The sequence below is a fragment of the Diaporthe citri genome, assembly GCF_014595645.1.
Source record: "Diaporthe citri strain NFHF-8-4 chromosome Unknown scaffold_4, whole genome shotgun sequence".
Classification (NCBI taxonomy): Eukaryota; Fungi; Ascomycota; class Sordariomycetes; order Diaporthales; family Diaporthaceae; genus Diaporthe; species Diaporthe citri.
The window spans coordinates 724,297-752,163 of NW_025064849.1; the positions used below are offsets into that span (position 1 = coordinate 724,297).

The 27,867-nt window shown below is 53.1% G+C and overlaps 8 protein-coding genes across 8 annotated transcripts; 4 read left to right on the plus strand and 4 right to left on the minus strand.

The window, feature by feature from the left end:
• Nucleotides 1–1,625: 1,625 nt before the first annotated feature.
• INS49_009393 (uncharacterized protein) lies at nucleotides 1,626–5,700 on the minus strand (the record flags this gene model as incomplete). Its single annotated transcript, XM_043170124.1, has 4 exons — nucleotides 1,626–1,631; nucleotides 2,536–3,063; nucleotides 4,416–5,466; nucleotides 5,528–5,700. The coding sequence occupies 4 exons, from the start codon at nucleotides 5,698–5,700 to the stop codon at nucleotides 1,626–1,628; spliced, it is 1,758 nt and encodes a 585-aa protein (XP_043024689.1).
• Nucleotides 5,701–5,869: 169 nt separating this feature from the next.
• Nucleotides 5,870–6,994, plus strand: INS49_009394 (uncharacterized protein; the record flags this gene model as incomplete). Its single annotated transcript, XM_043170125.1, has 3 exons — nucleotides 5,870–6,041; nucleotides 6,301–6,782; nucleotides 6,884–6,994. 3 exons carry the CDS (start codon nucleotides 5,870–5,872, stop codon nucleotides 6,992–6,994), a joined length of 765 nt encoding a protein of 254 aa, XP_043024690.1.
• A 159-nt stretch (nucleotides 6,995–7,153) lies between these two features.
• On the minus strand, nucleotides 7,154–9,106 carry INS49_009395 (uncharacterized protein; the record flags this gene model as incomplete). Its single annotated transcript, XM_043170126.1, has 1 exon — nucleotides 7,154–9,106. One exon carries the CDS (start codon nucleotides 9,104–9,106, stop codon nucleotides 7,154–7,156), a length of 1,953 nt encoding a protein of 650 aa, XP_043024691.1.
• A 1,242-nt stretch (nucleotides 9,107–10,348) lies between these two features.
• On the minus strand, nucleotides 10,349–10,915 carry INS49_009396 (uncharacterized protein; the record flags this gene model as incomplete). The annotated part of the gene is made up of 1 exon (XM_043170127.1): nucleotides 10,349–10,915. The coding sequence occupies one exon, from the start codon at nucleotides 10,913–10,915 to the stop codon at nucleotides 10,349–10,351; it is 567 nt and encodes a 188-aa protein (XP_043024692.1).
• Nucleotides 10,916–12,611: 1,696 nt separating this feature from the next.
• Nucleotides 12,612–13,729, plus strand: INS49_009397 (uncharacterized protein; the record flags this gene model as incomplete). The annotated part of the gene is made up of 2 exons (XM_043170128.1): nucleotides 12,612–12,939; nucleotides 13,083–13,729. The coding sequence occupies 2 exons, from the start codon at nucleotides 12,612–12,614 to the stop codon at nucleotides 13,727–13,729; spliced, it is 975 nt and encodes a 324-aa protein (XP_043024693.1).
• A 442-nt stretch (nucleotides 13,730–14,171) lies between these two features.
• Nucleotides 14,172–16,120, minus strand: INS49_009398 (uncharacterized protein; the record flags this gene model as incomplete). Its single annotated transcript, XM_043170129.1, has 3 exons — nucleotides 14,172–14,657; nucleotides 14,719–15,279; nucleotides 15,350–16,120. The coding sequence occupies 3 exons, from the start codon at nucleotides 16,118–16,120 to the stop codon at nucleotides 14,172–14,174; spliced, it is 1,818 nt and encodes a 605-aa protein (XP_043024694.1).
• A 3,216-nt stretch (nucleotides 16,121–19,336) lies between these two features.
• Nucleotides 19,337–20,191, plus strand: INS49_009399 (uncharacterized protein; the record flags this gene model as incomplete). The annotated part of the gene is made up of 3 exons (XM_043170130.1): nucleotides 19,337–19,682; nucleotides 19,790–19,905; nucleotides 19,979–20,191. The coding sequence occupies 3 exons, from the start codon at nucleotides 19,337–19,339 to the stop codon at nucleotides 20,189–20,191; spliced, it is 675 nt and encodes a 224-aa protein (XP_043024695.1).
• A 3,709-nt stretch (nucleotides 20,192–23,900) lies between these two features.
• Nucleotides 23,901–26,338, plus strand: INS49_009400 (uncharacterized protein; the record flags this gene model as incomplete). Its single annotated transcript, XM_043170131.1, has 5 exons — nucleotides 23,901–24,456; nucleotides 24,524–25,010; nucleotides 25,063–25,076; nucleotides 25,114–25,510; nucleotides 25,579–26,338. 5 exons carry the CDS (start codon nucleotides 23,901–23,903, stop codon nucleotides 26,336–26,338), a joined length of 2,214 nt encoding a protein of 737 aa, XP_043024696.1.
• Between the last annotated feature and the right edge of the window lie 1,529 nt (nucleotides 26,339–27,867).

A 27,867-nucleotide genomic window follows, 5' to 3' on the forward strand; every position in this document is an offset into this window, starting at 1 on the left:
TGCAACTTCTGGCTCTTAAATCCGAGCGGCTTCGGCCATATTGTGTTTTGTTTTAAATTAACTATTCATTAGTCTATCTGCTATCTGCTTAGCTTTTTGATTATTCCTCCTTAAGCTCTTATATAAAGTTTCAAATAACTTAATATATTTATTAATAGTTCTTTGGCTAAAAAGTCTTAAACCCTCTTTTTGTGTCCTTAATTTTTAATTATTAATAATAAAAAAGGAATTTAAAGTAACATAATATAATTATACTTTTTTATATTACTTGCTTTATTATAAATATTATATTGGCTTTTTTTAAAAAGTTTTAAAATAACTTTATAAAATAATTGTAAATAATTCTTAAGGAAATTATTATTTATTTTAATTTTTATTAAAGTTAATAGCTTTAAAGTTAAATATTAATTATAATAATAGCTTATTTAATAAGGGTTTTTTAAGAGCTTGTTTTTATAATTTTTTTAAAATCCCTTGAAAAGATATATATTAATATAAATGAAAAGAAATAAAGTTTTTAATTAAAATTGTATTTATGGGATTTATTTTAAAAAGAAATTATTTTAATTTTAGCCATATAATTAATTTTTAAATTTCTTAATTTATTTATATTAATGCTTTTAATTTATAACGCTATGAAAAGTGATTTGTTTTAGCTTTATTCCCATAGCTATTATAAGGCTATTGTTGTTTTCTTAGCTATAAGTTATAAAGAATTATGTTTAAAACTTATTATTATTAATATTATGTTATTTTTAATGCTAAGTGTTTAAGCGTTTATTATTATCTAAAGGGATTGGATGCATATTGCTTAAGAAGCATATATGTATAGATTAAAAACGAGACCACTTAATCCCAGCAATCCTGGACCACACGCCTGCAACCCATGTGTAGGGTTATGTCCCCAATACCACTTGTCTAGTCTCCCCGCAACGGATACATCGAAGTCTTTTCCTGCTGCGCTTCAAGACACCTGTTGATTAGGATATGCATTGTAATCGGACCATATCGCTGTGGCGGACCGCGTCCTTGCCACCAACGATCATCTTCGGCCCGCGTCTGGAAGCACATGTCTGGTCTCGCCTTTCCAACACAAATCAATGGCACGGGGCCCACCCAACTAGGTGATGAAGAGAAACAACCCGCATGCTCTTGGGGGCACAGGGTCAAGGGCCCTTTGACAGGATCCCATGCAGAAGGATCGTCTCATCAGCTAGGGGTTGCAAAACATTTGCGCCTTATCGTGGCCCCCTTCAGCTGGCCTTATCTGCAGTGTTCGACAGAGAGAGAAAGAAGGAGAGATCAAAGTAGAGGCAAGGGGGTGGGCAGACCTTTGTATCATGAGGGAGAGTGAAAGAATCATAGCATTCCATTTGCCTACTGGGGCCCAGGTTCTGTTCGGCCTAATGCACAGGTTATCCATCTCCTGACGAGGTGGTCTCGAGCTCCTGCATCACTCGCGCTCCTCTTAAATGGCTTGCATGATATAAGGTAGTAACATAGAGTATAGTCTTCTCGCTGATAGATGCGCTATTAAAAGTAGCCCACTGCGGGTCGTGGCACATCATTCGATCGCCTACGCCATCAGTGGCGTGGCGTACCTGCTGTGAGAATGAGCGTCTCTCTCACGGCTTAGAAACAACATACTGTTAGCCGAGCTTGGTGCTCCCCTGCGAAAGGCGTTTGGCTGAGTCACCTTCTTACATACAATGGATGAAATCTGCATCCCAGAGCTGACGGTCTTTTGATGGCGGCTGTACGGAACGATGTGATGCTATGGCCTATCGGTGAGTACCGAGGTCTACCGCCTCTGGCCGGAGCTGCCAACGTAGCGGAGACGACAAAGTGCGAGCATCACCTTTCTGATTGAAAAGGACTATGGGAAGAACATACTGTTTCGCATGGTACGGGAGGGGAATAGTTTCCTGCCGGTGAAACCAAGAAAACAAACCAGCGATTGTGCATGCGAACAATTAAGATGAAACAAGACAAGAGACAGTCTATCCCCCCCCCCCCCAAAGAGGCCAGCTCCTGCCTTTCTATCATCCAAACTGCTGACTTCATTACATATCAGCTTCGCTGAAGTCCTCCCAGCGACGCAGCACGCTACGCAAGGACGCGTGCCTGAGCCACCGATTGCAAGCCTGGTGCTTGACGTAAGCGTAACATGGTATCATTCCAACATCGCTCTGGTAAGGGATAATGCTGAGAAGAGAATTTGATCTACCAGACATGACCTGATGAGCACCCTATTGTTGTCGTGTGCGGCAAAACGTCAAAACTGAAATACCTCGGCTCGTTACAATTTGCCGAGAACTCAGGTGGGAGCCAAAGTACGTTCTGACCGCGCCATGTGATCCATGAGCGACTCATATCAACACCATAGTCGTATTGTATAAGTTGTGGGAGAGAAAGTTCAGTATTCGATGGAGTCGAGTTTATTAACCATGTGGAATCTCGAAATGAAGACGAAGAGTTTGTGTGAAGACATGTACTGGTAGAATCGAACCTCAATAGGCGGATTTCAGTTCCTACGTTGACAGTCGAGATCTCGGCGCCAATCATAACATCCCAGAGCTTAATTGTCTCGTAAGAAGACGAGGCGACAATGTGGCAGTCTTTGGGCGAGAAGGCGAGGGACGTAACATAACCCTCGTGGCCCCTGAGCATGCAAACAGCTTTGCTATCCGCGGAACTCTGGATATTGACAGCTTGTTCCCTCCTGGTTGCAATATACCGGGCTCCAAGAGAGAGAGCAAATCGTTTGTCAACAATATGGGTGTTTAGATCGTCATTGTCAGGTAGGCCACAAGTTGAGACCGTACCACCGCTTTCCGCGTCATAGATGACAAAAGAGCGCGTAATCACGGCGACAGAAAGATGGCAACCATCGGGCGAGAATGTGACCACCAAGATATCCTCACCCAATTCGAGTGTCCGAATGTGTCCTCCTGTTTCAGCGTCCCAGATCTTGACAGTGTCGTCGTCCGACCCGGACGCGATGCGGCGACCGTCGAGCGTTAACGCGACTGAGTTGACGTGCTCGCCGTGGCTGTAATGGTCCTATGGGATTGGGGCTTCAGCGCTGCTTTCAATATCCCATGTTTTTTATAGTTTTGTCCTCCGACCCGGAAGCGATACGGTGGCCATCCGATGAGAAACAGATTGACAGAAGTTGCCCATAGTGGCCCTTGAGCGTCGAAGTTTCAACACCACTCTCAGCATTCCAGACCGTAATAGTGTTGTCTTTTGATCCGAACGCAATAAGACGACCATCACGTGAAAATACAACTGCCGCCGTGCCTACGGCAGGGTCGCTGATTGTCAGTAGGACCTCATTACTGACACTATCCACAACTTTATACCACCCCATAAAGTCCTGTTAGCGTGGAGACGTTTGTTCGGCGAGTAAACATCTTTGTAGCTGGGTTTTCTGGAGCCATTGCGTGTAGAAATACAAGCACCCGCTTTAATATCCCAGAGTCTAACGGTTTGATCGTTCGACTTGGATGTTATGAATTTGCCTTCCTCATCGAAAGCAACCGACCAGATTTGACCTGTGTCAAGGTGTCGTTGCCGCTTTCGACATCCCAAATCTTTATAGTGCCCTGAGAATCCCCAGAGACTATATGGTGGCCGGTGGGAGAGAAAGCTACCGAATTGGTCACGCCGAGGTGGCCAATGAGGGTTGCCAAGCAGCTGTTCCAGTGCTTGTAGACACTCGGCTTCTGGAAAATCCAGTCTGGTTCTTTCGATGTAAAAAGCTGTCGGGTTAGACTGCATGCTGGGCTGAACATGAGCGCTGATGAGTACGCTTGCAAGGGCGCCTTTCCAATTATCGCACCATGAGACTGAGCAAAACGATGCATGTCGCTCGATAAGTGAAGAAGAGTATCGGACCGAGATCCCTGAATCGGTCAGCGTTGAGCACCGGACCTTCACTAAAAGCTGCTATGACTGACCTTACCGTCTAGACTGACGAGATCTCGCAACGCACGCACACATGCTGAAGCGGTTCTGATAAGACTCAGAGCCTCAAACCAGTGAAGAAAATGGACCTTCAAAAAACCCTCAGCTTTGTTCTGGTGAAAATGGGGTTGAGCTTCGCGGAAATGTGTGATCCAATGTACACATGAGTATCGGATTGGTCCGAGCGGATCTGGGCTTGTTCGCTAAATATCTTCGATGGAAATCCCAGGATGTCCCAAATTGGATATGTCTTGTTTAAGAACCCGTTCCATAGCTTCGAGTGACTTCGGGAACATGGAATTGTGTTCGTGTCTCATGGAAAGCTGGAAGACCATGTCCCATTCATTCGACAAATAATCTTTGGCAGATTGGTGAATGAAGGAGACAGTGTCTTCGCGTATATTGAGAAATGACCTGCAAATTCTTGCTATGTCGTTCGCAGGAACATCTTTTGGGAGGTCGGCCAGTTCCTCCAATTCTTCCAGCGTCAAAGGCCGAAAAGCTACGGCGACAGCCCGCAGAACGGATTGGCAGTGCGTTGGTCTTTTACGCGGCAAAGCTTTGATGTCCTGTATCAGTTTCCCGTACAGTTCGTTCAGACCCGTGGGCATCTCTTGCAAGATTTCCATGAATTCGTACTCATGGGCGGACTCAAGCACTTTGCAGACAAGAGCTATCCATAGGAATGTGCCCTCTGATTTTTCTTTCAGTTCATCTGCGATTGTTTTGACTTTCGAGAGACCGAGACTTCGCTCTCCGAGTCCTAGCTTGGTCACCTTGAAATCGATATATGCATTGACAGCTTCGAAAATCGACTCTCCCCTTGATTCAAGTGACAGGTGTGTTGCTTCCGGAAGATGCCTTTTGAACTCATCCAGTTCACGACTAGACACAATCCACTTGACGGTTGGATAGGCATTAGCCATCCGGACAATAAGTCTCACAAGCAGCTGCCGGGAGTCTGGGAGACATTCGTCGAGTGCATCAACGATTAGGCAAGTGTGTCTTAGGCCCGGATCTCCGAGCATGTTATCGAGTATTCCAGATAATGCGAACCAGGCGTTCGGATCCTCAAATAGCTTTCCACCTGCATCGTCGTACTTGCTCCGGATGTGCGATATGAGTGAATGCTGTTGATTGCAAAGAAGAAAAAGCAGACCACGCAACACACCCGTACCAGTATTGATACGCTTGTCGGTGCCTTGGCAGAGGAAATAGGACACGTTTGTTCCTAACTGCTTGCTCAGTTCATTGATAATGCCACAAAGCATCGTCGTCTTTCCTTTTCCGGGAGCACCAGTGATCCAAAACGGCTTGTTTTGGCCGTTCTCTCGCCATCGATGGAAGTCGTGATCTTCAAGTATCCAAACGTACGAACGCGACCAAAGGCCACCCTTCGTTTCCTCAATCCGCATCTTGTCGTCACGGGGATCAGAAACTACCAGGTCTTTGAGGCACTCCTGATCTTCAGCGTCCTCTGTCTTGCTCAGTAGCTTCCTGGCATGTAGTTAGTATCTAGGTTGATATCAAACGAGAATCAGTCGAAAGGATGACAAACCTCAGCAGTTGGGCAGCACGGTCTGGCTTCGTTTGATCGTGCAAATCTTTCTCGAAGCTAGCAACTACTGACTGAGCGAGTTTAACTTCTTCCGTGTGTTCATCAATATCCCCTGCCGTACCAACCGTCCTCTTGTCGGCATGTCCGTGCAGTTTAGGCCGCAGTATCCTCATGCATAGTTCAAAGCAACGAGCTAGTCAGTGTGAAACATCAATGATCATCTCCTCTTGCCCAGTAACGAGAGCTGGGTCAGCCTTATCCAGCAGATCGTGTGCCAAATTTGTTGTACAAGTTGTCAGAGAATGTTGTGAGCTGGATTTCGAACATGACGCCGGAATACTGATGGCAGTCTCCCTCAGCTTCTGTGTTGTCATTGGCAATTTGCACCCGGTGGTTGTGAGTCTCGTAGGCACCGAACCAAGGCTTTTTCCAGAACTGGCCAACCTCACGATTCGGATCGAAGTGAGCGATTGGCTTCTGCTTTTTGAAGAGCTCTTCGATAAGTTCCTGGACGGTATCGCGATCATCCCGACGCGTCAATACAATCCGGAGACCAGAAAGGTCGTGCATCTCAAGAAAGATATCATGATAGGAGCTGAAGCCACTCCCTCTGTGCTCTATTAGACCGTGTTCGCGGTGCTCGAGTGTCTTGTTGATTGATTCATCGTCTTTAACCCGGCTCGAAACTTCAGCGTCGAGGTTCCACGGAGGAAAACAGCGAATGGGATAGTGCCGGAAGTGACGCAGACACTGCTGGATTGATGCCGGCATAGGAAAATCCTTGGGAAAAGGGCTGGTTCGGCCGATTTACCTGGCCCGCGAGCGCGACCACAAGTTCATCTACGCCCTCAAGGTCCTGCACAAGAGCGGGCTGCTAAAAGCCCGGGTCGAGAAACAGGTGCGGCGCGAGGCCGAGATCCAGAGCAACCTCTGCCACCCTAACACCCTAAAGCTGTACGGACAATTTCACGACATCAAGCCTGAGAATGTCCTCGTCGGTGTGCACGGGAAGACTAAGATCTCGGACTTTGGCTGGAGCGTGCACGCGCCGGGGAAGCGCCGCACGACGTACTGTGGGACGCTCGACTATCTGCCACCCGAGATGGTGGCGGCGGGAGGGTCCGGCTCTGATGGTTCCTACGACGAGAGGGTGGATCTCTGGTCTTTGGGCGTACTGACGTATGAGTTCCTCGAGGGCGAGGCGCCGTTTGAGGATACGTTTGTTATGACGACCAGGAGGATCGCGAGGGGGGATGTGAGTATTCTATCGTTAGTAAGTGCAGACGCTAGGGAACTTATTCAGAAGGTTGGTGAGCTTGAGACTCCCTGGTTGGAAAACCGCTAAGATGTGACAAGCTGCTCGTCGTCGACCCCGGTGGAAGACTACCCCTTGACCAGGTCCTCCAACATCCTTGGATTCCCAAGCACTGCCAAAGGATCGAGCCGACTGCGCACCCCGAAGGTTGACGAGTATAGCGGGACCACATGATCTAACTATAATGCGGGAGCCGCGCTCGCCTTGCATTCCCATCAGTGAGCAGGACGTCGACTTTCGTGCACCATGTCTAGCCTGCGCGGCAGCTCGAATATTTTACCCCGTCTACTCTATGGAGAAGCCACCGTCTATCACCACCTCTCCTTTGCCCGCCGCAACTCAACGTCTTCAACAAAATCACTCATGATCTGATATCGCTCATCCAGCCGGTGCCTCGCCCTCAGCTCCCGAGGTATGTCCTCATACTCGTCCCTCCTGAGCTTGTTCCACCCCTTGCCCCTCATCGGCGGCATCCTCACGGTCCGGTCGTTCTCCGTGTACAACAGGCCGTCACCCGTCTCCATCAGGCTCGCCTCCAGCGGCACGGTCGAGTAGCCGGCGCCGGTGTCCTCCTGCCCCGCCGCCCAGCCGAAGACAGGGTCGACTTCTGCGTCGCGGCGGCCGGCGTCTGATGGCGTCGACGAGAGGCTGGCTTCCACGACGCCGCCCGAGATGCCGATGTAGAAGTTCGGCGCCAGGGAGGACGACCGGGCCATGCTCCATACGCCCGCGTAGGCGTCCTTGCGGGGGAGAGATTTGGAGAAGAAGAATGTGCCGTTGGGGCGGTAATACAGGTCTCGCGACTGCTCGTGCCAGCTACACCGGCTGCCTGGGAGGAGAGCATTGCAGTATTTGCGGGGTGTAGTCCTGGGGCTGGGCGGTTCGAGGAACGGCTGGATGGGCTTCGGGAAAGGCTGATCGGGGCTGCAGGGCATCGCCGCGGTGTGGTAGTAGTCCCGAGACCAGCGGAGGTCGAAGACCTTGATCGATGCACCGTGAGCGCCGCCGGCGACAAAGTGGCTGGTTCCGAAGGGAAGGAGGGATTCGAATTCGGACCAGGGGTCGATGTTGTCGCAATAGACGAGATCGAAAGGCGATTGCGTGCGGATATCCTGCAGTCTCACCGATCCGTCGCGCCAGGCGGTCAAGAGCAGGCTTGAGTTTCCGCCGGTGACGGACGATGCGTCGATCGGTGTCAAGGAGTGGGTGCACAGTCTGCCCTTATCATAGCTGATATCGAATTGGTCCTCCAACGCAGCGTTCTTGTACGGCGACAAGGTCTCGATTCCGGTTGGCGTGATTGTAGCGTGTCTGAGCTGATACGGACAACCTCTCAGAGCGAAGGCCATCTTGTCCTCGCCCATCCATCGCGAGTATCCCAGGGTCGTGTTTGGGTAATCGAAATGATGGGTCATGAGATCCAGATAGGCAGAGGGCTGAACATTGACACCAGATTCGTCGGGTAGATGATATAATTGTACCCCTGCCTTGGTAGCCGCAGCGACGAGTCTCTTCCGAGCAAGCACATCGATCGAGTTGATGGTGCCCTGGTTAAACCTTGTTGTTGGATCGACGTCTCCAGTCTCGTCAACGGTGGCATACTCGGGGCTGAAATCTGCCAATTTCTCGCCAAAGCCCTCCTCACTCAGATCCAGCAGGGACATATGGCCATTGTCTCGGCCCACAAGCGCCCCCAAGCTGTTGCCGAGACCATCCACAACTGAGACGGCCTTGATGTCATCAGGGCCAGCCGAGTAACCCAGGTCCTTCCCATCCAGTCGATGCCAAACGACCTTCTCCGGATAGGTACTCTCTCGCCCTAATCTTCGCCTCCTAGCAACAAAGTTCTCGCCAGCACCCCACACGACTAGCTCCTCTTTTGACGCAAAGTCAAAGTGGGCGTCCAGGACAGGGTGATACGGTGTCCCCTGACGGCGCCGCTGGCCTCGTCGCTGGTTAAGATTGGCCTCTGGTAGCATAGCCTGGAAGGATACCGATCGGCGATCCCAGGCACGGGACTGCCACGTCAGCGAGCTGGCTATCTCACCCCATTTCGGGTAGGTGGAAGAGCTCGATGAGGGCACAAAAGGGATGGGTGTGGATGGGAAACGGGAGCGGACGAAGGCTCGCCACCCGCCATCATGGTCTGCGCGAACGAGGGATCCGAGACGCCTGTTGGCTAGCAGAAGGGCTCGGATGTCCTTTGCAGTCTCAAGGTGGACGATGATGAGAAGCAGGACGTCATCTGGCAGGGCGTCGAGCATCGTATAGGTGGACGGCGAGAAGACAGCAGAGCCTGACGAAGCCTGATTGGCTTCGACAGGTCGGAGCTGAGTTGTAATTTTCAGGATTTTTTAATTACATGGAATACGAAAAAAGAAACAAAAAGGTTGCAATGGAGGTCTTTGAGGTAACAGGGTAGCTATATGTGCATGAGGACGTTCGGGAATGAGCTCGGGAGGAAGAAACGTCAACTATCAAGGCAATGAAGTCATCGGGACCCCTGAAAACTCCATCACCGTAGGGCTAGTTTAGCGGGTCCAGCGCCAGGCAGCACCCTGGGTCCGTCCATCTTAGTCAGCGGGCCGGTGCAAGTCCAACGTCAACCTTTGAGTCTCTCCCGTCGCAACTCTTGGCGATCCTGACTCACGTCTTCAAAGGAGGATTGTCCCCTGGTCAACATGGTGCTCTATGACTGTCTAGAGTCTCTCTTACTCCTGGTAGCTGCACAGTCATCTACGGCCCTTGCGTACTGCCGAGGTCTATTGAATGTTGACTCAGCCAAAAATGCACAGCTTCCTACCCGCCCTGTAAAAATGCTGTGCTTGCAATAAATGCTTGTCTACCCAGGTAATTTGATCTCACCGCTTCCAGATACTCAGTCATGGCTGCCCTCAGTATGATTGAATTCTGTTTTAATCAGTTCTGTTGGCAAAGCTCATTGTGGAGAGAAAAGATAACCACTTCAGAGAGTGCAAAGACATAGCCAACTCAATTCCATCCGGCTCATAATCGAATCACCGATTAACTTTGTTACAGAGGAAATCACCACCTCGCATACCGTTCGCTGTCAACAGAGGACCTTACTATGTATACCCTGAGGATTATTGAACTGTTGTAGCCTATATCTCTGCCCAACTACACACGTTAAAAGATTGGGTGATCCTCGCTGTATCACAATGCCTTGAATTTAACGTATCCTCCACGAATGAGCTGAGTCAGACGAAGCGTCGGTATTGCGTGAATGATAGAATTGCGTTCTGTTTTCCTTGTCTCCTCATAAGAAGTTTTCCATGGGGGGGGGTATCATATCGGGGGTTGTCTTTCATTAGTGAGTATCACAATCAACAGCGCGATTCACGTATCACTGTGATTCGTGATCATATTTAAGGAAACATTTTTTGTATTTCTAGGTTCCAGCCCTCCTTTGAATCGGTAGAGACAGGCCCGGTTGGAGTAAAGCCAGCACTCCACCTCAGCAATATGCTTCTATAACCAAGAGCCTCTCACATAACCACACAGTGGGCGCTCTCCGTTCCATAGATATCCCAGTAGTGCACCTTGCTAGGCAGCCTCTGCCTGTCCTTCTCCCACCAAGCGCAGGCCCGCGAGTACGCACTGGCGCGCAGCCCGTCCCTGCCGCTCCAGCGGTGGGCCGCGAGCCAGCGCTGGTCCTGGATGGCGCCGATGGCGCGCCCCGTCCAGTCCCAGCAGTCCTCGTTGCCGCGCGGGAGGGTGACGGTCGAGCAGACCTGGTGGACGTGCTGCGCCGTGACGCCCGCGGCCAGCTTGCCGAGCAGGATGCGCCCGATTAGCTGGCTCGACTGCTTCCAGTTGGCCACCCTCGACCGCGCCACGGACGAGTCGTAGAGCCAGCCCGAGGGCTCGTTGGGGCGGTTGCTGTAGGGCGGGTGGTACTGCACGTGGAAGTAGTGCCCGCCGCCGCGGCTGTTCTTGTCCTCCACCCAGAGGCCGCAGTGGAACACGCGGGGGTTGCCGTTGGTGCCGGTCGGGCCCTGCTGGAAGTAGACGCAGAAGTAGATGCGTGCTTTGTTGCTGTTGCTGCCAGGCATTTTGAAGGAAAGGGAAATTGGTCTAGAGAAATAAAAGAAAAAGAGAAATGAAAGACTGACTGGAGATCCGTTCCTGACGGTGTCCCTGAGCTCTGTGAGATGATGAAGATGCTGACTGTTTGATGATGGAGTATACCCGATGGAGAATCTTCATCTTTATACTCGTACGACCCATCGTCGTCTCCCACAGAGCAATCCCAAGCATATCTCGATACACCATCTCGATGGCGACAAATGATCCAAGAATGCTCTGTGTAAGACGGCCGACCAGGACTGAGACTTGTCTCGAGGCGCAACATAGGTCGAGATGTTCCTTCAGAGCCGTTTCGAAGCCAGTCTGACAGACTGAAGGGCAGCTTGGCCGGGAGCATATTCTTGCTCATGCATCAGGACAGGTCCTGGGCCGCCGGCGGGATTTCTCACGGCGGCGGTCAAGGACAGGTTTCTTCCGGAGCCCACAAACACAATCCGTCGTGGTCAGTGGAGTCGAGACTGCAATCCATTCTTCCGCTTCAGCCACTTAGTATGGCCAACCTCATCTCAGTAGGATCCTATTTGCGACTGGCGCGGCCTCATCTTCACTCGAGACTGTCATACGGGATGGAACAGCGCCTGGGGAGGCCGACCGGCTCGTGGTGGCTGCTGGTCCAGTTTCACCAAGGCCCCCTGTATAGTGACGGTTGAAGATATGGAGGGATACATGAGAGCGCAAGTAGAACAGGAAGGGCTACTGGATCGGGGCCGCTTCGACACGCTGAGCGAGATTATGAATGCAACCCGGGGGTTTCCTTTCAAAACTGAAAGATGGGGCATGGAAGGGACCAATCTACCGGTGACAACCAAGATGGTGCCATCATCATTGGTACTTGGCCGGGCCATTCGCTGCGTAGCCATGGCCAGCTGAAGCCGAATGTACGGCAACTGGGATGTCGTACCAGAGTGAACCCAGGAATAGAAGATCAATCGGAGAATTACAGCCGAAGGATCATACGTACTAGTCAACCATACTAGTACTATCCGGCCACGTCGTGGACCTGCCGGCGGTTGACTTCAAGCGCTGACAAGATTGGCTCAGTTGGATTGATACACGGACATGTCGATCATAGTGGCTCGTGGGGGCTGCAGCGCAGTCAAAGATATATCGAAGGAAGTCAAGGATTGCAGTGCATATGCAGTGTGCAAGCATTAATTGACGCCGGGAACATGTAAGTGCATGCTAACGGGGTAGTCTACTAGCTACCTATGCGGGGATGTTTACTTGGCTACCCAGGTGTGTCTGGATACCGGCATGTGAGTGGTTCCCGGCTCCGTCATGAACTTTAGAATGTTGAAAGGAACACGACCACCGACAAAACCACTCGGTGGCACCGAGGAAGTTGCCGGTCTCAAGCCAAGATATTTTAAAGTTTACAGTGGTGATTCAGCCGCAGGCTCACCCAGTTCCCACAAAATCCTTCCGCAATCCCGCCGTGTTGCACTTGCAGTAGGGCTGACCACCTGAGCAGGTCTGCAATGTGGCTGATGCGGTACGCGTCTGCCTCAAACCATGCACGTCGGCTAATAATACACACCCAGCATGGCCCAGGTACACACGACAAACAACGCCAAAAGTCGACGCTTGTCGTGTAGATCAGGCTCTAGCACCCGCCCAATTCCCTGCACACATCTACAACCAGTACCACAGACTCATTCCACCATGCCTCCATCAATTGACTCGCCTGCACCGCCAGCTGCAGCAAATGGAGCTCCGGACTCCGAATCTAAACCGTCGCCACAACCCTCCCAAACCGCAGAGCCGAAGCCGCTCTCAATACCAATACTGCCGGAGACCAAGCCGAAGCCGCTTCCAAAATGGCTGCAGCTGCGCATCAAGGCCAGCACGCTCTTTAGCAGGTCAAGGCGGCTTGGGACAGGCAACGTCATCGTGCTGCCCTTCCACAAGATCGCCAAGCTTGACGTCCCCGCCAACGAGATCGCCGCCATGAGGTTTGTTCGAGCCAACACGACCATACCTATACCTGAGAGTGAGTCATGTAGATAAATGAGAACGGGACATACACATTTCCCACGCCTACTGCCGTCAATCCCCCTCCCCCCACCTTTTTCTCCCTGATGCCGCCGTCCTCCCCTACCGGGCTCTTGCATCCACTGACATGATTCCAATCAGTCCTTGAAGTCCACGACACCCAGGAAGACGGAACCTCCCACATCGTCATGTCACAGGTGCCAGGCGACGACCTGGAGGACGTGCTGCACAAGATGACCGACGCCGAGGTCAAGTCCGTAGTCAAGGAGCTCGCCGGGTACCTGCAGCAGATGCGCCGCCTCGACAGTGGCGGCGGCGGCGGCAGCAGCGGTGGCAAGAAACCCCCTCCCGTCGGCGGGGTGGCTGGCACCCGCGGCTTCGACAACCGCCTCGGCTCGAGCCACTGGGGCCCCTTCGCCACGGTCTCCGAGTTCCACAAGCACGTGCGGTTCGGGGAGCCGCTCGGGTACTGGGACCACGAGCCGGACGTCGTCGCGGTGCACGGCAAGGCCGATGGTGCGTACGCTGTCAAGTTCAGTCATGCGGATATCGCGCCGCGGAACGTCCGGGTCAAAGGCGGGAAGATCACGGGGATCATCGACTGGGAGTTTGCGGGGTGGTATCCCGAGTATTGGGAGTACACGCGGATGTTCTACCCTGGAGAGAGACCGTACCTCAAGAGGTGGTTTGATGCCATTGAGGAGGAGGCGGGTATTGAGAAGTATAAGCAAGAGCGGAAGGCGGAGGAGGCTATCTGGGCGAAGGCTGGGCCTTTTGGGTATGACTGATGGAATGAAAGAGCAGGTGCAGCGTATACCTTCAAGGCTCGAGCCGGTGGCTGGTGGTAAGACGATGTCACTGACATCGGTCAGCCGGCTGAGGCGGAACTGAGAGCTGATCCATCGTGAGGCAAGCATGAACAATGAGTGTCTCGAGAGTTCTGCAGCCCAGTGCCGATGCCGCATTGACAGAGATTGCCAATATAGAACCGGAGGCGCGAGGCAGGAATACTCATTCCCGGCGTCACTTCATTGCAGAATGGAATACGGGCAGGCGGTCTCATCAAACACAGGCAGCACATGGTCCTGCCTGTGCTATTCAAACAATCATGCTACAGTCCGAGACCGGGATTCAGAGATGTACCAAGCCATCCGTCAAAACATCACTACGCACCCACTCATGCTATCACAGTGACATCTAAATTGGGATTATTTCTTGGCTATTTACACATCATGTACTGGTCACGTTGACCCGACACAGCCGCCCATTCTCACTCGGCAGGGTATCAGCAGTCACCACATTCCAGAACTCACTACCCACAGCCGTGGCAGCATAGAACACATCGCCCGGGTCATACTTCCTCTTGATCTCAAGCAGCCGCGGGTACTTGTCCCCATAAAAGGCCTGCTGGAAGTCCGGCTCAAGGCGGTCCGACTCGGCGAGGTAGCTCCCCGCGCCGGGGCTCACATCCCGCCACCGCTGCATGTCGCCGAACGTGAACCCCTTCCGCGCCTCCCAGATCTGCTCGGCGGTGGCGTTGACGCTCCAGCGCACCGACTGGATGGCGAAGAGGAGGTTCTCGCGCCACGCCGGGTTGACCGCGTTGTCCGGGCCGCCGCCGGGGGAGGTCGCCTTGATGTTGAAGCCGACGATGACGCGGTTCCGCTCCGACGAGAGGCGGATGTTGGCGAAGGTCGTGTTGAGGAGGTCTGGGTCCTCGAAGTTGGCGCGGGGGAACAGCCGGGAGCCGCTGGCGACGTTGACCCTTTTGGATCACCTCGAGGGGGAAGGATTCCACCCAGGCGGGGTAGAAGGAGCCGTAGTGGGTGATGTTGGGGTCGACCTTGATCCCTAGTGTGTCCAGCTGGGTAAGCCATGGCTGCAAGATTGCTTCGGTCTCTGCCAGGGTCTTGTTTGGCGCAAAGAAAGGGGTCATCTGAAATGTCCAAACCCCTTGCTTTGGGTTGTTCGGTAGCAGCACAAAGTACGCATATGTTCCAAGGTCAGCGTTGGTAGGGAAATAGTCGAAATAGGCACGGACTCCGGCCCAGAAGGTCTCGTTGCCCACCGTGGTGGTATTGAATGAAAACCTCGCTGCCGTGGTCTGTACATCTGGGAACGCCTTGACTGTCACGGACGTGGCGACGCCGAACGTGCTGCCGCCACCTCCGCGGAGAGCCCAGAACAGATCTGTGTTCTGGGTGAAGTCGGCTGTCACGAATTTCCCGTCCGGCGTCACGACCTCGAAGGCCAGGACCTGGTCTGCTCCGGTGCCGTAGATGGAGGTCAGCGGGCTGTGCCCGCCTCCTTGGGTGTAGCCGCCCATCACGCCAACAGTCTAGGGCGCCGGGTTAGTTTGAAGAAATGAATTTCGATATTCCTCCAAGTCCATAGAAAGCAAGACTTACGTGGCCCTCGCCCCCGACCACAACCTTGCCCTTCTCGCTAGCAGCCTTGTAAATCTCGAATGCCTGCACACCCGTGCCGCACTTGAACGCGGCACCATAGTAGCCACTGGCCTCGTCTTGATACTCGGGTATGTACTGAATCTCCTTAAAGTGCCGTGTCCAAATGCTCAAAGACTCGCCACCACCAGACTTTCCAGAGAAGTCATGTCCCGTATTCTTTACCACGAGCCGCACACCCGTATTGCGCGCAAAGTTGACGCCCGCCTGTACATGCTTCGGAGTCGTAGCATTGATGACATACATCGGGAATCCACCCGCCGTGCAGCCCTTGCTATCGTAAATGTTGGGCGGCGAGCAGGTGAGGCCCTGGTAGACCGGGGAGAACATCTCGATCGGGTCCTCAAGGTGGATATATGAATTGGTCCAGTTAGCCGAGATCTTGCTGCATTCGGCCTCATCGTAGTAGGGCCCATCATAGCAGACTGACGCCCGCGGATGCGGTTTCAGGAGGTTCCCGTCCACGGCCTGGTTGAGGGCGGACCACGTCTCCTCGGATGGCCAGTCGACATCGCCGGGGTAGACCTTGCAGGATCGGTTGCCGGCTTGAGTGCTCGACAGAGAGAAGTCGAACAGGTGGCTGGAATCGCTCGGTAGTGCTTCGATGTCTGCCGCAGTGAGTTGCTCTTTCTCAGAGTCGAAAAGGTCCGGAGCAGCTTGACTACACCTGGCCAGTAGTAGGCCAACGTAGAGCAAGGCCCGAAGAGCTTCCATGACGGATCAGTATTGTAGTCCCGAGCGCAAAGCCAAGAACCACATATCAGAGCAGAAAGCCTTCAAGCTGTCCGGGCGGGCAACACAATTTATTCTTTTTGCGACATAGTCAAATATCTGGGTCCGCCACCCTATAGACTGGGCCCGTTGCCTTGGCTTTGCAACCTCATTTAAAGCTACTAGGGACTCCTCACTTTGCGTTCCCATAGTTTTGAGGGCCGCTCCGGCGCCCCGTCAGCACTAGGCGATTCCGGTGGTTCATCCGGGGCGCGGGAGTCCAATGGCACCCCGGCCTGCCGCCGATCTCCTCGGCGCACAATACTCTTCCGAGCGGTTTCACTACATATTTTACATTGTAAATGCGAAGAGAATGCGAGAAAACCCGGCAGGTAAACAGAGATAGTTCTGCCAACTAGCAAACTCCACAGATCTTACGCCACGTATTGCCATTCTGTTACCGGTTCTGCAAACCAAACGTGCTGGGTCAAAGGGCGCCAGAGCACTTGAGTGCACGGAAGTGAAAAAAACCTATTTTCAGGGTTCTGAGTCGATCCCCTGCTAGTATTCTCAGAATATGTGCGTCAACGGAGCCGCACGCATGCCGAATAGTAATGACACGAACCCTCTGAACTGAACACATGTACGTCAATGGAGACGGCTCCACGTATGTACATGAGTTCATGCATGCAAGCGGAACTGCTCCTGTCCCTCCCTTAAATTAGACAACAGAAGACGAGCTCGCAAACGCTAGGTAAGAAGACTGACAGTGGGCTTGAAGCAGACGACAATTCACGTTCGGAAATCCGACTGCACTCCTAGTAATAGTCAATGGATATCGTTTCATGGTCGCTCCGAGGCTGGGGCCCTGGTGTGCCGAGGATCCCCCAAGTGCATGGGCACAGTCTCATACCTGATATAGAAGCTGGCTCTGGAGCGGACTACCTACAGTGAAAACCAAGCACAGTTGGATAAGTCAACTCTCATATACTACCTAGGTGCTTACTCGAAATGCACTTACGGCTGACCTAGTGATTCCATATGAACAGATCAGAGCTATAACGGACAAGCTAAAACGGCAGGAAACGATTGTTGGAATAGTCAAGACAATATGAAGCGCATATTACACGAGATATCATGAGGTGCGGCAGGCGCCAGAGGGCTGAGGCTTCGAAACCACCTTTTTGATGTTACAACAGTGCAGCATCAGGATCAACCGGCCATGGAATTGACGGGTCAGCTGGGTGGGAGGAATGGGAAGTGGCAAGACATTAGAGATAGTGGAATCTCAACCAGTATTTGAATTAGGGATCGCCAGAGCTGCAGGATTGGGCTACAAGGTGTGACAATTGACCACCATCTAGAACTGGGCGGAGTGTGCCAGACTCGAAGGGGGGAAGCTACCTTATTTTCAATGGCCTCCTTTTTACCGCATCTCCGCTTTGATAAGGGATTCAATTAAGGCTACATGTCACACAAAGTAATGTAATCTGAGAGTCGAATTTTGCTTTATTACTATGCAGATACAGTGCCCGTTTCCATTATAACTTGTAGAGGGCGGGCAATTTTCCCCTAGTCACTAATTACGACTCCATCTTTATTGTAATTACTTCTAGGTTCAGAAATGGCAGAATCCATACTACGGCCCATTATTCAACCTATATAATGGTATTCACCACTAGCACCTTCAAGATCTGGATCCATTAGCGCTTCAGTGGCCGGGGTTCCACTCGAGGGATATGTAATTGTCGAGTCTGGCCTAGACTGACAGCCCGCCCCGGTTCTGCAGATGGACGACGGCAGTAAAGCACACCACAGGACGCCTACGATCAGCCGCATCAATCCCCGGAAAATTTTCAAATGCCGACGTGCGTTCCTGTCAGGAGAGATCTTGCAAATGTGCTGATCATGCCAGGCACCAGTACTACTGAGATCATGCAATGTGCTGAGTAAGTAGAACCGTGGACCAGAGAACGATGAAGTGAGACGTCAGAAATGTGACCAAAGGATGAAGTGTGAAAAAGCCGCTAACTTAAATGGTTCGTACGCATGGCTGGATTGGGGAAGAACGTTTCAGTGTGCGTCCGCTTTGAGACAATATTGGTTGTCAGCTCTACTACATGCAAGGTGTGTGAGCGCGCCACTAGAAAGTGCATATGCCTCTTTTGAAATTGTCACCTCTGGACAGTCTTTGCCCTGTCAACGTCGTCCATCCTCCGCCAGGAGAACTTCGTTACTGGACACATCTCCGGCCTGCCATGGGGATTGCTCAATACACTGAGCTTTGCTGGCCCGACTCAGCGGTAAGCCTGAGGGATTTTCTCACGTATCAACACTTAGATCACAGAGCAAAGTCTGTCGTCTTGTATACGTAATTCTGTAACTAGGCATCGCACTGAATTGAGTTTTTACAAAAATCAACATGTATCCCACATTTTCGGGTACCGCTTGTATGACGTAGAAAATCCTGCGACTTGAAATGGGACAGCCATGACTGCATAGACTATTGGTACTCGCCACCACCCTCTCCCCGATGCCTCGGGTTAAGGAACTATTCCGCCTTGCAAGAAGTAAATGTGATCCAGCGGTCAATACTAATCGGCAGACCTCTCAGTCAGCGCTTGAGACACAGACGGAAGAAGATCTGCTATGAGGTCTCATTTGACAAGAAGGATTCATGTCTGCGAGGCACAAAGCTTTGGTCAGAGCCTTGCCAGAAACACGACTAGCGTCACATCCACGCCGTACGTCGCCCCCGAATGGACAACACGCTCCCTAGAGCTGTTCCCACAAGATTGCGAGGTCCTCACGATCATACTCTACTCGTACTGTAGTGCAACCATCGCAAACCATTTCCGCACTTTATTCACCTCATGCTGATCCCCGAGCAGAGTTTTGCCAATAGTGTGACTAAGGTTTCACCAATATCACGATGGCTGAGTGAGCACAATGATCTCGAGCTGACAACTTCTCGACTAACGGCTGGTGAACGCTACGGCGAGGACACGTTGGATACTGGAGGGGACGAGGCTGGGGGTTGGCAACGTCTGAGATCCATGGAAGAGAGGCCAAACACCGGAGAGGCTATTGAGAAGACAAGTATTTAAGGAGCATTCCATAGCCCATCTAAACTGATCTTGTTGAATCCTCAAGACACTCTCAAGCCAACAACCAGACAGCACAGTATCTTCTCACTACAGCCCACTCAAAACCATCAAAATGTTCTCCAAGCTCACCCTCCTGGGCCTCGTGGCCGCCATCCCCCTCTCCCTCGCCGCCACCGTCCCGTCGAACCTCACCTACAGGGCCGCCGAGTTCCTCCCCAAGAACGCAACCGCCGATTTCAGCGTCCAGGCCGCGCCGCAGTGGTACTCTGGCCCGTGGCAGAACTTCCCGGCCATGAGCACCTGGGTGGGCACCTTCGACGCCCTGTTCGAGAAGAACAAGGCCTCTATGCGGTCCACCGGCAGCACCGCCGACGATGTTGGCAGGATCAACGTCGCTATTCGGGAGGCGGCTAAGATTGGCGTCGACGAGCGTGTCATCCTCAGCATTATCATGCAGGGTGAGTAAAAGCCTATCCCTGCTCTGGTTTCTTGTCTTCCGTATTCTCGAGAAATTCCATGGAATCATCACTTCGTAGTCGGGGGCAGTAGCTAAAATAACCAACAGAGAGCCACGGCTACGTCGGCGTCAGGACCACCGTGAGCCCCGACGGAATTCCTACCGCCGGTATCATGCAGTGCTCCGGCTGCCCTGGCTTCCCCGGGCGCACGGGTCTCAGCCAGGTATGTATAACGAGCCCCCCCCCCATCACCTCCGTCTTTGTGAGGAAGGGAAGCGCTGACAAAAGTGATTTAGGACGAGATCACCTCCATGGTCGTCGGGGGCACCAAGCACTACAAGGCAAACCTCCAGAACTGGGGCAACAAGCTGAGCCCCGAGTCCATCTACCCTGCCCTCCGCGAGTACAACTCTGGCAGCGTCAACCCCAACGATCTCAGTGACGGCAGGGGAGCCACCGCCGCCTATGTCAGCGATGTCTCGCAGCGTCTCCAGGGCTGGGTCGACTAAGCTGAGTCATCGAGGACATTATGTTGTTGAGGGGTAGGCTGTCGAAGATTCCATCTACTGGATGAAATCCTAGATGGGCTGGATGTGGTCATTTCACTTTGGTCATGTTGCTCTTGTTTCTTTTGCTGTCCTGAATCGATCAAAAAAATGCCTTTCTGTAGACTGCCTTGTTGAGACGAGTTCTTCAGTATCCAACATGCTTGAATGGATAGCTTCTTTTCCTTCTATCGTTCTACTTCGATTGAAACAATGCCAATACACCTGTTGCAACACACAACGCATACTCATATTTACCAACGTGCTCGTGACATTGAATATAGTGTACTTTATCCGCAGCTGATACCGGGAATACATCGTTCAAGAAGTTGGGAGGGGGAGTCTTTCAAAAGTTGGGGAGACTCAATTATACGGTGCAATATATCATTCAGTTGACCGGGAAAGCTCACTGATCTTTGAACTACTTAGCTCGGTACCACATATGCGAGCTGACTCTAGTCCCCCAGCACGGAGTACTTACTAATAGGCTGAGGTGGGAACACACTTACAGACAATGGCACAAAGTCGTCTGTCATCCCTTGATTTTGCCCAGTGTTACTTTGAAGCAGCAGGAAAGATCAAGATACTCTGACTTTGGCCACAGTTCCAACGCTTGTACGTTGTTCTCACCTTCGCCAAGTAGTCTCGCCACATCTATATTGCGAGGCGGAACTCTCTCACACTTGCGATCAGATCTGTGATGATTGTAGACTGCCAGTGTAAACGCCAGTGGCCTTGGTTTTGTTCACACCATCGCAAGTTACGAGCCTGAACAATCTCACAACATCAGAGAGCCGACGTCAAGTAGATGGCCGCGCAAAAGGTGTGCACATGCACGGAGCAACAACGGCGCACGCAGCCAGGGTGTATACACATAAGCTGCCCAGGCGGACCATGAGGCTGAGCAAAGCAGCGCGCCTAATAAGCAGGTACGGAAATGCGGTCTATTCAGGCTGGTAAGCACCGCAGGCGGGGAACATGTTCCCAGGGTCATCCTCCAGCCAGTTTCCTACTCTTAGCCGATGACGTCGCCTCCCTTCTGTGCGTTGCTTGCTGGCTGGCTGGCGGCAGGCTATCCGTGCAGGAGTCAGCTGTCGACAATGTGATCCTTATTATCGAAGCAGCCATCGCACAGCCAGCAATCAGTTCGGCCGGCCAGTCAGGTGCCATCAGCCAGCCGTCAGCAAGCGAGCAGCAGCGCAGAGAGGGAGTGAGGGGCGGCAGAGGGACGAGTGAGATGGCTTGGGAGAAGGGGGCAGGGAGGGTGGTAACGCGAGGTTGCGTATGCATGCAGTGCTACGTGTTGCATGAAGGGACCATGGCTGATCCTTGCAGGCCATGACATTTGCCGGCGGGATCGAGAGGGGAGTTGAAACCGAGGAATGCTGCTGTGTTCTGTATGCGGACTGCACTGCTTGGGAGCGCGCATACAGTATTCATTGCGGATATTGGCATCGGAGTACCATACCTAGGTAATTATAGACCATAGTATATGTGCTATCAACGGGTAGACGGTTATAGCTAGCAGCCAGCAGCTTTCAAAGGCAGCTAGCGACCTACTGTCATGTTTCGGGTTGTCTTGTCGGACGGGAGCACTATTATAGCGCAGGAAACCAAACGACCTCTGCTCATCGCTCAACGATGGGCGCAGTCTGCCAGTCTGCCCAGGACGGTTACACATAGGGCTCACAAGCAGACACGAGTTGGGCTAGTGTGTGTGATCAGTCGGGCCCCCTTTCAGCGATCCAGTGGATCTCCTGCAGGATGTCAGGTGGACAGACGAGGTGGGCTTTTTGGACTGGGCTGGAGTCGGGAGGGAGTGGGACCCGTGGGGGTCTTGGACAAGAGAAATACTGTGTAGGCGGAGGGGCAGATGGCACATGGGAAATGGGGAGGAACTGCAGCTGCATCGATTAGTCTGAGTGCTTGCATATTTTGGTTTCCAGGACTCCATCCGTTGGGCCCATCCCATCAGGGTGCCTGGTGTGTTCAGCTTCTCGAACAAACACAAACGCGATGTCGTGGGTGCATACATGGTTAGATGCCAGTCTCCAGTCGAGGCGGGTACCAAGTAGGGGGGGAGGACTGAGCACATGTACACACGTACCAACCCGGACCCGACCAAAGACATGTCTCAGGAACCCGCCGCTATTTACGGCGATCAATATCAGGAAGAAACATGGGAAAACTGGGCGAGACAGGGCAGGACAAGGCACTTGTTCATGTTGAGACTGGCCTGTCACGGCTGCAGAGTAAAGAGAGATGGGGTGAGGAAGACGGAGGGGGACAGACGGCGATGGGGGGGGGATGCATGATCCCAAGGTGGAAGGGACGGAACACACACACCATACACCGCACACGGGGTGGGGATGAGAGGTTGAGAGGTTGGCTAACGGTGGAGGCTGATTGGTCGAACTGGATGGTCTTCAAAACGGCCGTTCCCTTCCCTTGCATTGGACTGCAGGGTGCCAGGGATCAGCATGTCTAGCCCACCAGCCCCTCCATTTTGCATCTCGAGAGGTGAGGTAGGAACGAAGCTCTTCCCATTTCCAGAGGGAAGGTCCCCCCCTCCTCCCCCCTCCCCCTCCATCCACACCTTGATGTCCATCCTCAAGTCCGTTTCTGTTTCTGCTCCCAGTCGATCCACTCCATCCAGTGTCGAGTCCCCCAGTCGAGTGCATGTCTAAAACCTTATGACAGGTGTGTGTGTGTGTCACTGTGACTGACTTGACCTGGCTCCAGGATAGTTTAAACATCCGCTCCTTCTAGGTATTAGTCTGCGTATCTGTATCTGCACACATATAGTCCACGTAAATACAGTCAGTACGGCCCACATACAGTTCGGTTTGCAAGAAAATATAGGGCAGGACAGGACAGGACAGGAAAGGGCAGGACAGGATACCGTATCAAGGGCCAGATCGGGTGCACTGCCCAGCCCCAAACCACACCCCATAATCCACATCCGCATCCAATCCACTCCCCACTCCCTCCTCTCTCCACTCCCTTACCTTATCCTCCTTCTCCCACCTGCCGAGGACGATTGCATTGCTCTCCGCTTTGACGCTGTTTGTCGCAATACCTGATCCTGATCCGCATGACCATCAATCAGTATCCATACCGACCTGCTGGAATAGCCTCAACTCTACCTTACCTTACCCATCGCATCACCCCATTCGACCCAGCAGTCCTGCCCCCAATCCTCAAGCTTTCTCCGGACTGGCTATAGCTCCTATCGACATCCAACCAGGCAAGACCAGACCAGCCCATTCAGGGCCCCTTCGCAACGGCCACCAAACACCGAGTCCCCAGCTCAGCTCAGCTTAGCACAGCACAGCATAGCATAGCTCAGCTCGGTCGGCCCCGGATCGCACCATCGGATCAATATACTCGCCCTCTCAATCTCACTCTCCTGTCGCGGCAAGCGGTGAACACTGCCACCCCCGATTGCGATTCGAAACAGCACCCAGATCTGGGACAGCCATCAACCTGCGCTGCACACTGTTCGACTCTGCTCCTCCTGACCTCCCGGAACCCAACCCACACACCCCCCCTCTTCTACCTCAGCTCCCCTTGTTTCCCGCGCCACCCGCCCGTCGACCTATCTCTATCAGTCTATCCATCTGTTTATCTACTATCTGCCTCTCGCCGCTCCAGACACCCCGCGAGGCACTCAATGCAGTCGCTTGTGACTGTTAACAACAACGTCAGCCTCAGTCTAGTGAGTGTGACAATCGCACCAAGCACAGCCCTCGCCATCTTCACCATCGCCCTCGTCTTCCTCGCCTTGTACCTCCCGCCATTGCCATTCCGCAGCGCGAGGCACACCGACAAGTCTACATCTCTCTCCAAGTACAAGTACTACGACGACATCGCCCCCAACCCCAACAACGACTACCGCAGTCGCTTTGCATCGTACTTCGACTACAACAATACCTGGTGGTACCCATACTGGAGTCGCAACCGCGCGGGCGACCCAATCGAGCTGCGCGACCACCCGCCCCTGACCGAAGGCCTCCCCCAACCCCGCGCGACACTTGCCCTCGAGGATAGCCGTCGCAGATCGGGAACAGGATCGCGCATAGTGTTGCGCGCCACCAGGAGGACCGCCGCCAAGCCTAGGACCAGCGAAGGCGACAGAGGGAAAGAGAACAAGCCCAAGGACCAGCGCGACAGTGATGCCGTTCGATCCCCACGATCACCTGGAAGGCTCTCTGCAAGACTTCGAATCGGTCAGTCGCTCGCCACCGCCTTTTCGCTACCCTTCGACCCACAGCGGATTCCTCAAGAGCGATACAGAGGCGGACCTGAGCGAGATGGAAAACTCGACGGTCTCCGCAGGTGGCTACAGCCCTCCGGCCTGGAGGCGCCTCGGAAACGGTGACCGGAGCAGCGGCTTTTGGCGCAAGGGGGACAACTTGCTAGGATACGGCGGGTTGCCGCCGCAGTGGCGGAGCAGGGAGTCCAGCCCGGAATATGACAGCGTGGACGAGGACTGCGATGACGACCAGATACTCGCCGCCGCGATCCGCACGAGATTGCCCACCGGCAGCATGAGCCCCGAGAAAGAAAGGAGCCCCGAGCCGGACTACATGAAACCACGCTTCCACAACAAAGCTGCAAATAGGAATGGGAATGAGAATCCAAATGCAAAGGCCAAGCCAAACGCAGACGCAGATGCAGCTGGGAACGGAGAGGTTCGGATCAAGAGCGAAGAACCCTCTATGGAGGACATGAAGGCGACCCTCGCCGCACTGCCGCAGAAAGACGATCCTGAGAACTGCATGTTCCCCTGATCTCGCGGGGAGTGAACATTTTACTAACTGACGCTTGCTCAGACATACGTTTCGCCGTTCGCGCAGAGGTCCAGCAGCGGACCGAGCCGATAGAGGCCGCCATCAATCTTGTGCGCTCAGCCTACAGGCTAGTCACAAAGAGCTGGTCCACCATAATCCTGTCCTCCCTCGTCGCGTTCCTGTCAATATCAGCTACGCGCGCATTGTTCGAGCCTGCCTACGGGCGCCCTGTCCCGGACCTAGTCAAGGTCGCCGGCATTGCGCGTAGCTTCGAGCCGCTAATATACTATAGCGAAAACGGTGTCGCGCAAGTTGGTGATCTGCAGGCGACCGGTGTCGCGGTGTGGGACCTCGGTGAGAGTGTGCGCAGCAGCAACCTGACCAGCGCGCCGATCATCGTCAAGGAGCTCGACGAGCTGAGTGACAGCCTCAAGACTTTGGCTATCGAGCTCACCAAGTTCTTTGCCAATGTCGACGGTGACATTGATGGGTGAGTAACCTCCTCGCCGCTGTTTTATTCCTTCGTTAGGGATCACGAGGCTGACATTCACAATGTAGCATCTTGATTGTAATGGACTGGGCCCGTCGCGAGCTGTCTCAGGTGGCTTCCCTCCCCTCGGCGCCTCTCACCTCGGCCTTCGACAACATCCACACAATGCTCACCACCGCCGGCGTGCTCGAGACACCCACTGGCACGCCGACTCGCCTCGGCGCGATCGCGACCTCCGTTTTTGGCATGTCCAACCCGCAGCGCACGCGGCAAACACTGCAGCGCACGTTCAACGAATTCCTCGCGGTGCTGGAGGAGGCCATAAACAACGAGTTGCAGCACAGCCTGGCCCTATTCGGACTGTTCGAGAGTATCGACCACCAGTTCCTCAATCTGGCGCGCACGGTGGTGCGCGAGTCCAATGCACAGGACGAGCTCCACGCCGACCTGCTGTCGTCGCTGTGGACACGAATCCTGGGCCCGCGGGCGAGCGACGTCAAGAAATACGAGCGCAACCGCCTGCTGCTACTGAACGTGCGCGAGAAGACTGTGCGCAACAAGGGCATCCTCGTCGAGCACAATCACAAGCTGCTCGCCCTCAAGGCCAACCTCGAGAGCCTGCGCCGCAAGCTCGTCAGCCCCCTCGTGCGCAGCGTCAACTCGTCCACCCTCACCGTCGGCGAGCAGATCCGCGGGCTCGAGGACGTCGGCGTCTACCTCGAGGGCGTGCGCACCCGCCAGAAGGGTAAACTCATGGAGATGCTCTACGGCGGCGGCAGCAACGTGGGCAGGGACAGGCTCATCGAGCAACAGCCTGTGGGGGAGTAGAGGAGGTGCCTACTCTGAACTGGACTGGTTTCAGGATATTGATGACCTTGGATATCTATGCAGAGGATTTAGGACGCGCCGGCCTGGATGGTTCCCGAATAAGCTCGGCATCCGGCCTGCTGCACAGTTCCGGGGAACTGAGTGAGGTCGTCCGCAATATGGTGGACTGGCTCTGATCTCTCATCGCCTCAGTCACGGCCTTTCTTCTGGCCAGCAGTGACATGGACTAAGCCTCATGGTAAGTCCGAGCACTTTTTTTTGACTCCTAGAGCATGGTTATTTTGACTGACTTGACCTTCAGTTTGAGTTTGAAAAACTGCAGCGGACGGAACTCCCAAGATCTGCCTCATGCCACCCTCGACCGCCAAAGTACGGTGTGCTGGATGACACCGCCCGGACAACTGTGTCAGGACTCTTCGTTCTGAGTAGCACGGCGTATTCCAATCCACTGCCCGGTGGCTAAGACTAGTACCGCCACTGTTGCCAGTGTTGACACAGGATCTGGCAATTAGCAGGTTCTGTGACCAACTCGATGGCATCTACTGGCGCATGAACGCCGGTCACTAGAGCCGTGGAGTCTACCATTCGGTATCGCTTGATTCAGTATAAATAAATGTTGGTCCACGGGCTTGCTCCTTTTCTCAGCCCCAGCAAACAGCCCAAACAAGGAAGCCATCAAAAGCCGAGCCGACAAGCCATCAAACATACGAATCTATCAAAACACCACACGATCAGAGGGCGAGAACATCCAGGTCAGACACGGGGAATATAGCACAGACGAACAGCCACAAACATTTGGACGGTCTACTGCTCATCGCAAGCCCAAGCCACGATGCCTGGAGACCTCAAGCCCTGGTACTGCAAGGTTTGCAAGGTGTGGTGCCACAGTGCGATGAAACGCTGCCCGAACTGCATCAAGAATGAGACCCTGAGGTTTCCCCTTGCGGATTCTTCAAATTCAGTAGCTGGAGGAAGAAATGAGGTGGAGGCAGGAGTTCAGCTCCGAGGTTCAGAGGGTGGGAGAGGGGGAAGTAAGGATGTCTCCGTATCGGAGGCAGCAAGGGAGGGTGGTGGGACTCCGGGCGGTTGAGTACATTCCTTGAGAAAGGCACATATTCTAATACATGGCAAACCTATTTTATCATACGTTTTCGATGCCTTCTTCTATATCTGATGCTTGTAGCCACCATGGGTGGGTATGGGCATATGTGTGTGTTACGATCACGTGTTTCTCGTCATTTGCGCCGGCGAGTCGTTCGAGAGAACGGACAAACGAGTGCACAATGGAGCTGATAAGTTCCACGGGGAAGCAATGATACGTTCACATAATGTGAGGGGCTCATGCTAATAAGAGAAAGCACCCCCAAAGAAATAACAATCTCACGCAGGACATATCACCGATCAGAATCGTCATCAAAGAAGGATCTGGTCAAACTGGTTGAAGAACTTTTCCGGGGGTCCATAATTGTACCTCATTCCTACCGACCCGTTGCCGTCTCGGAGGGCAAATATCAATATCATATTCCCAT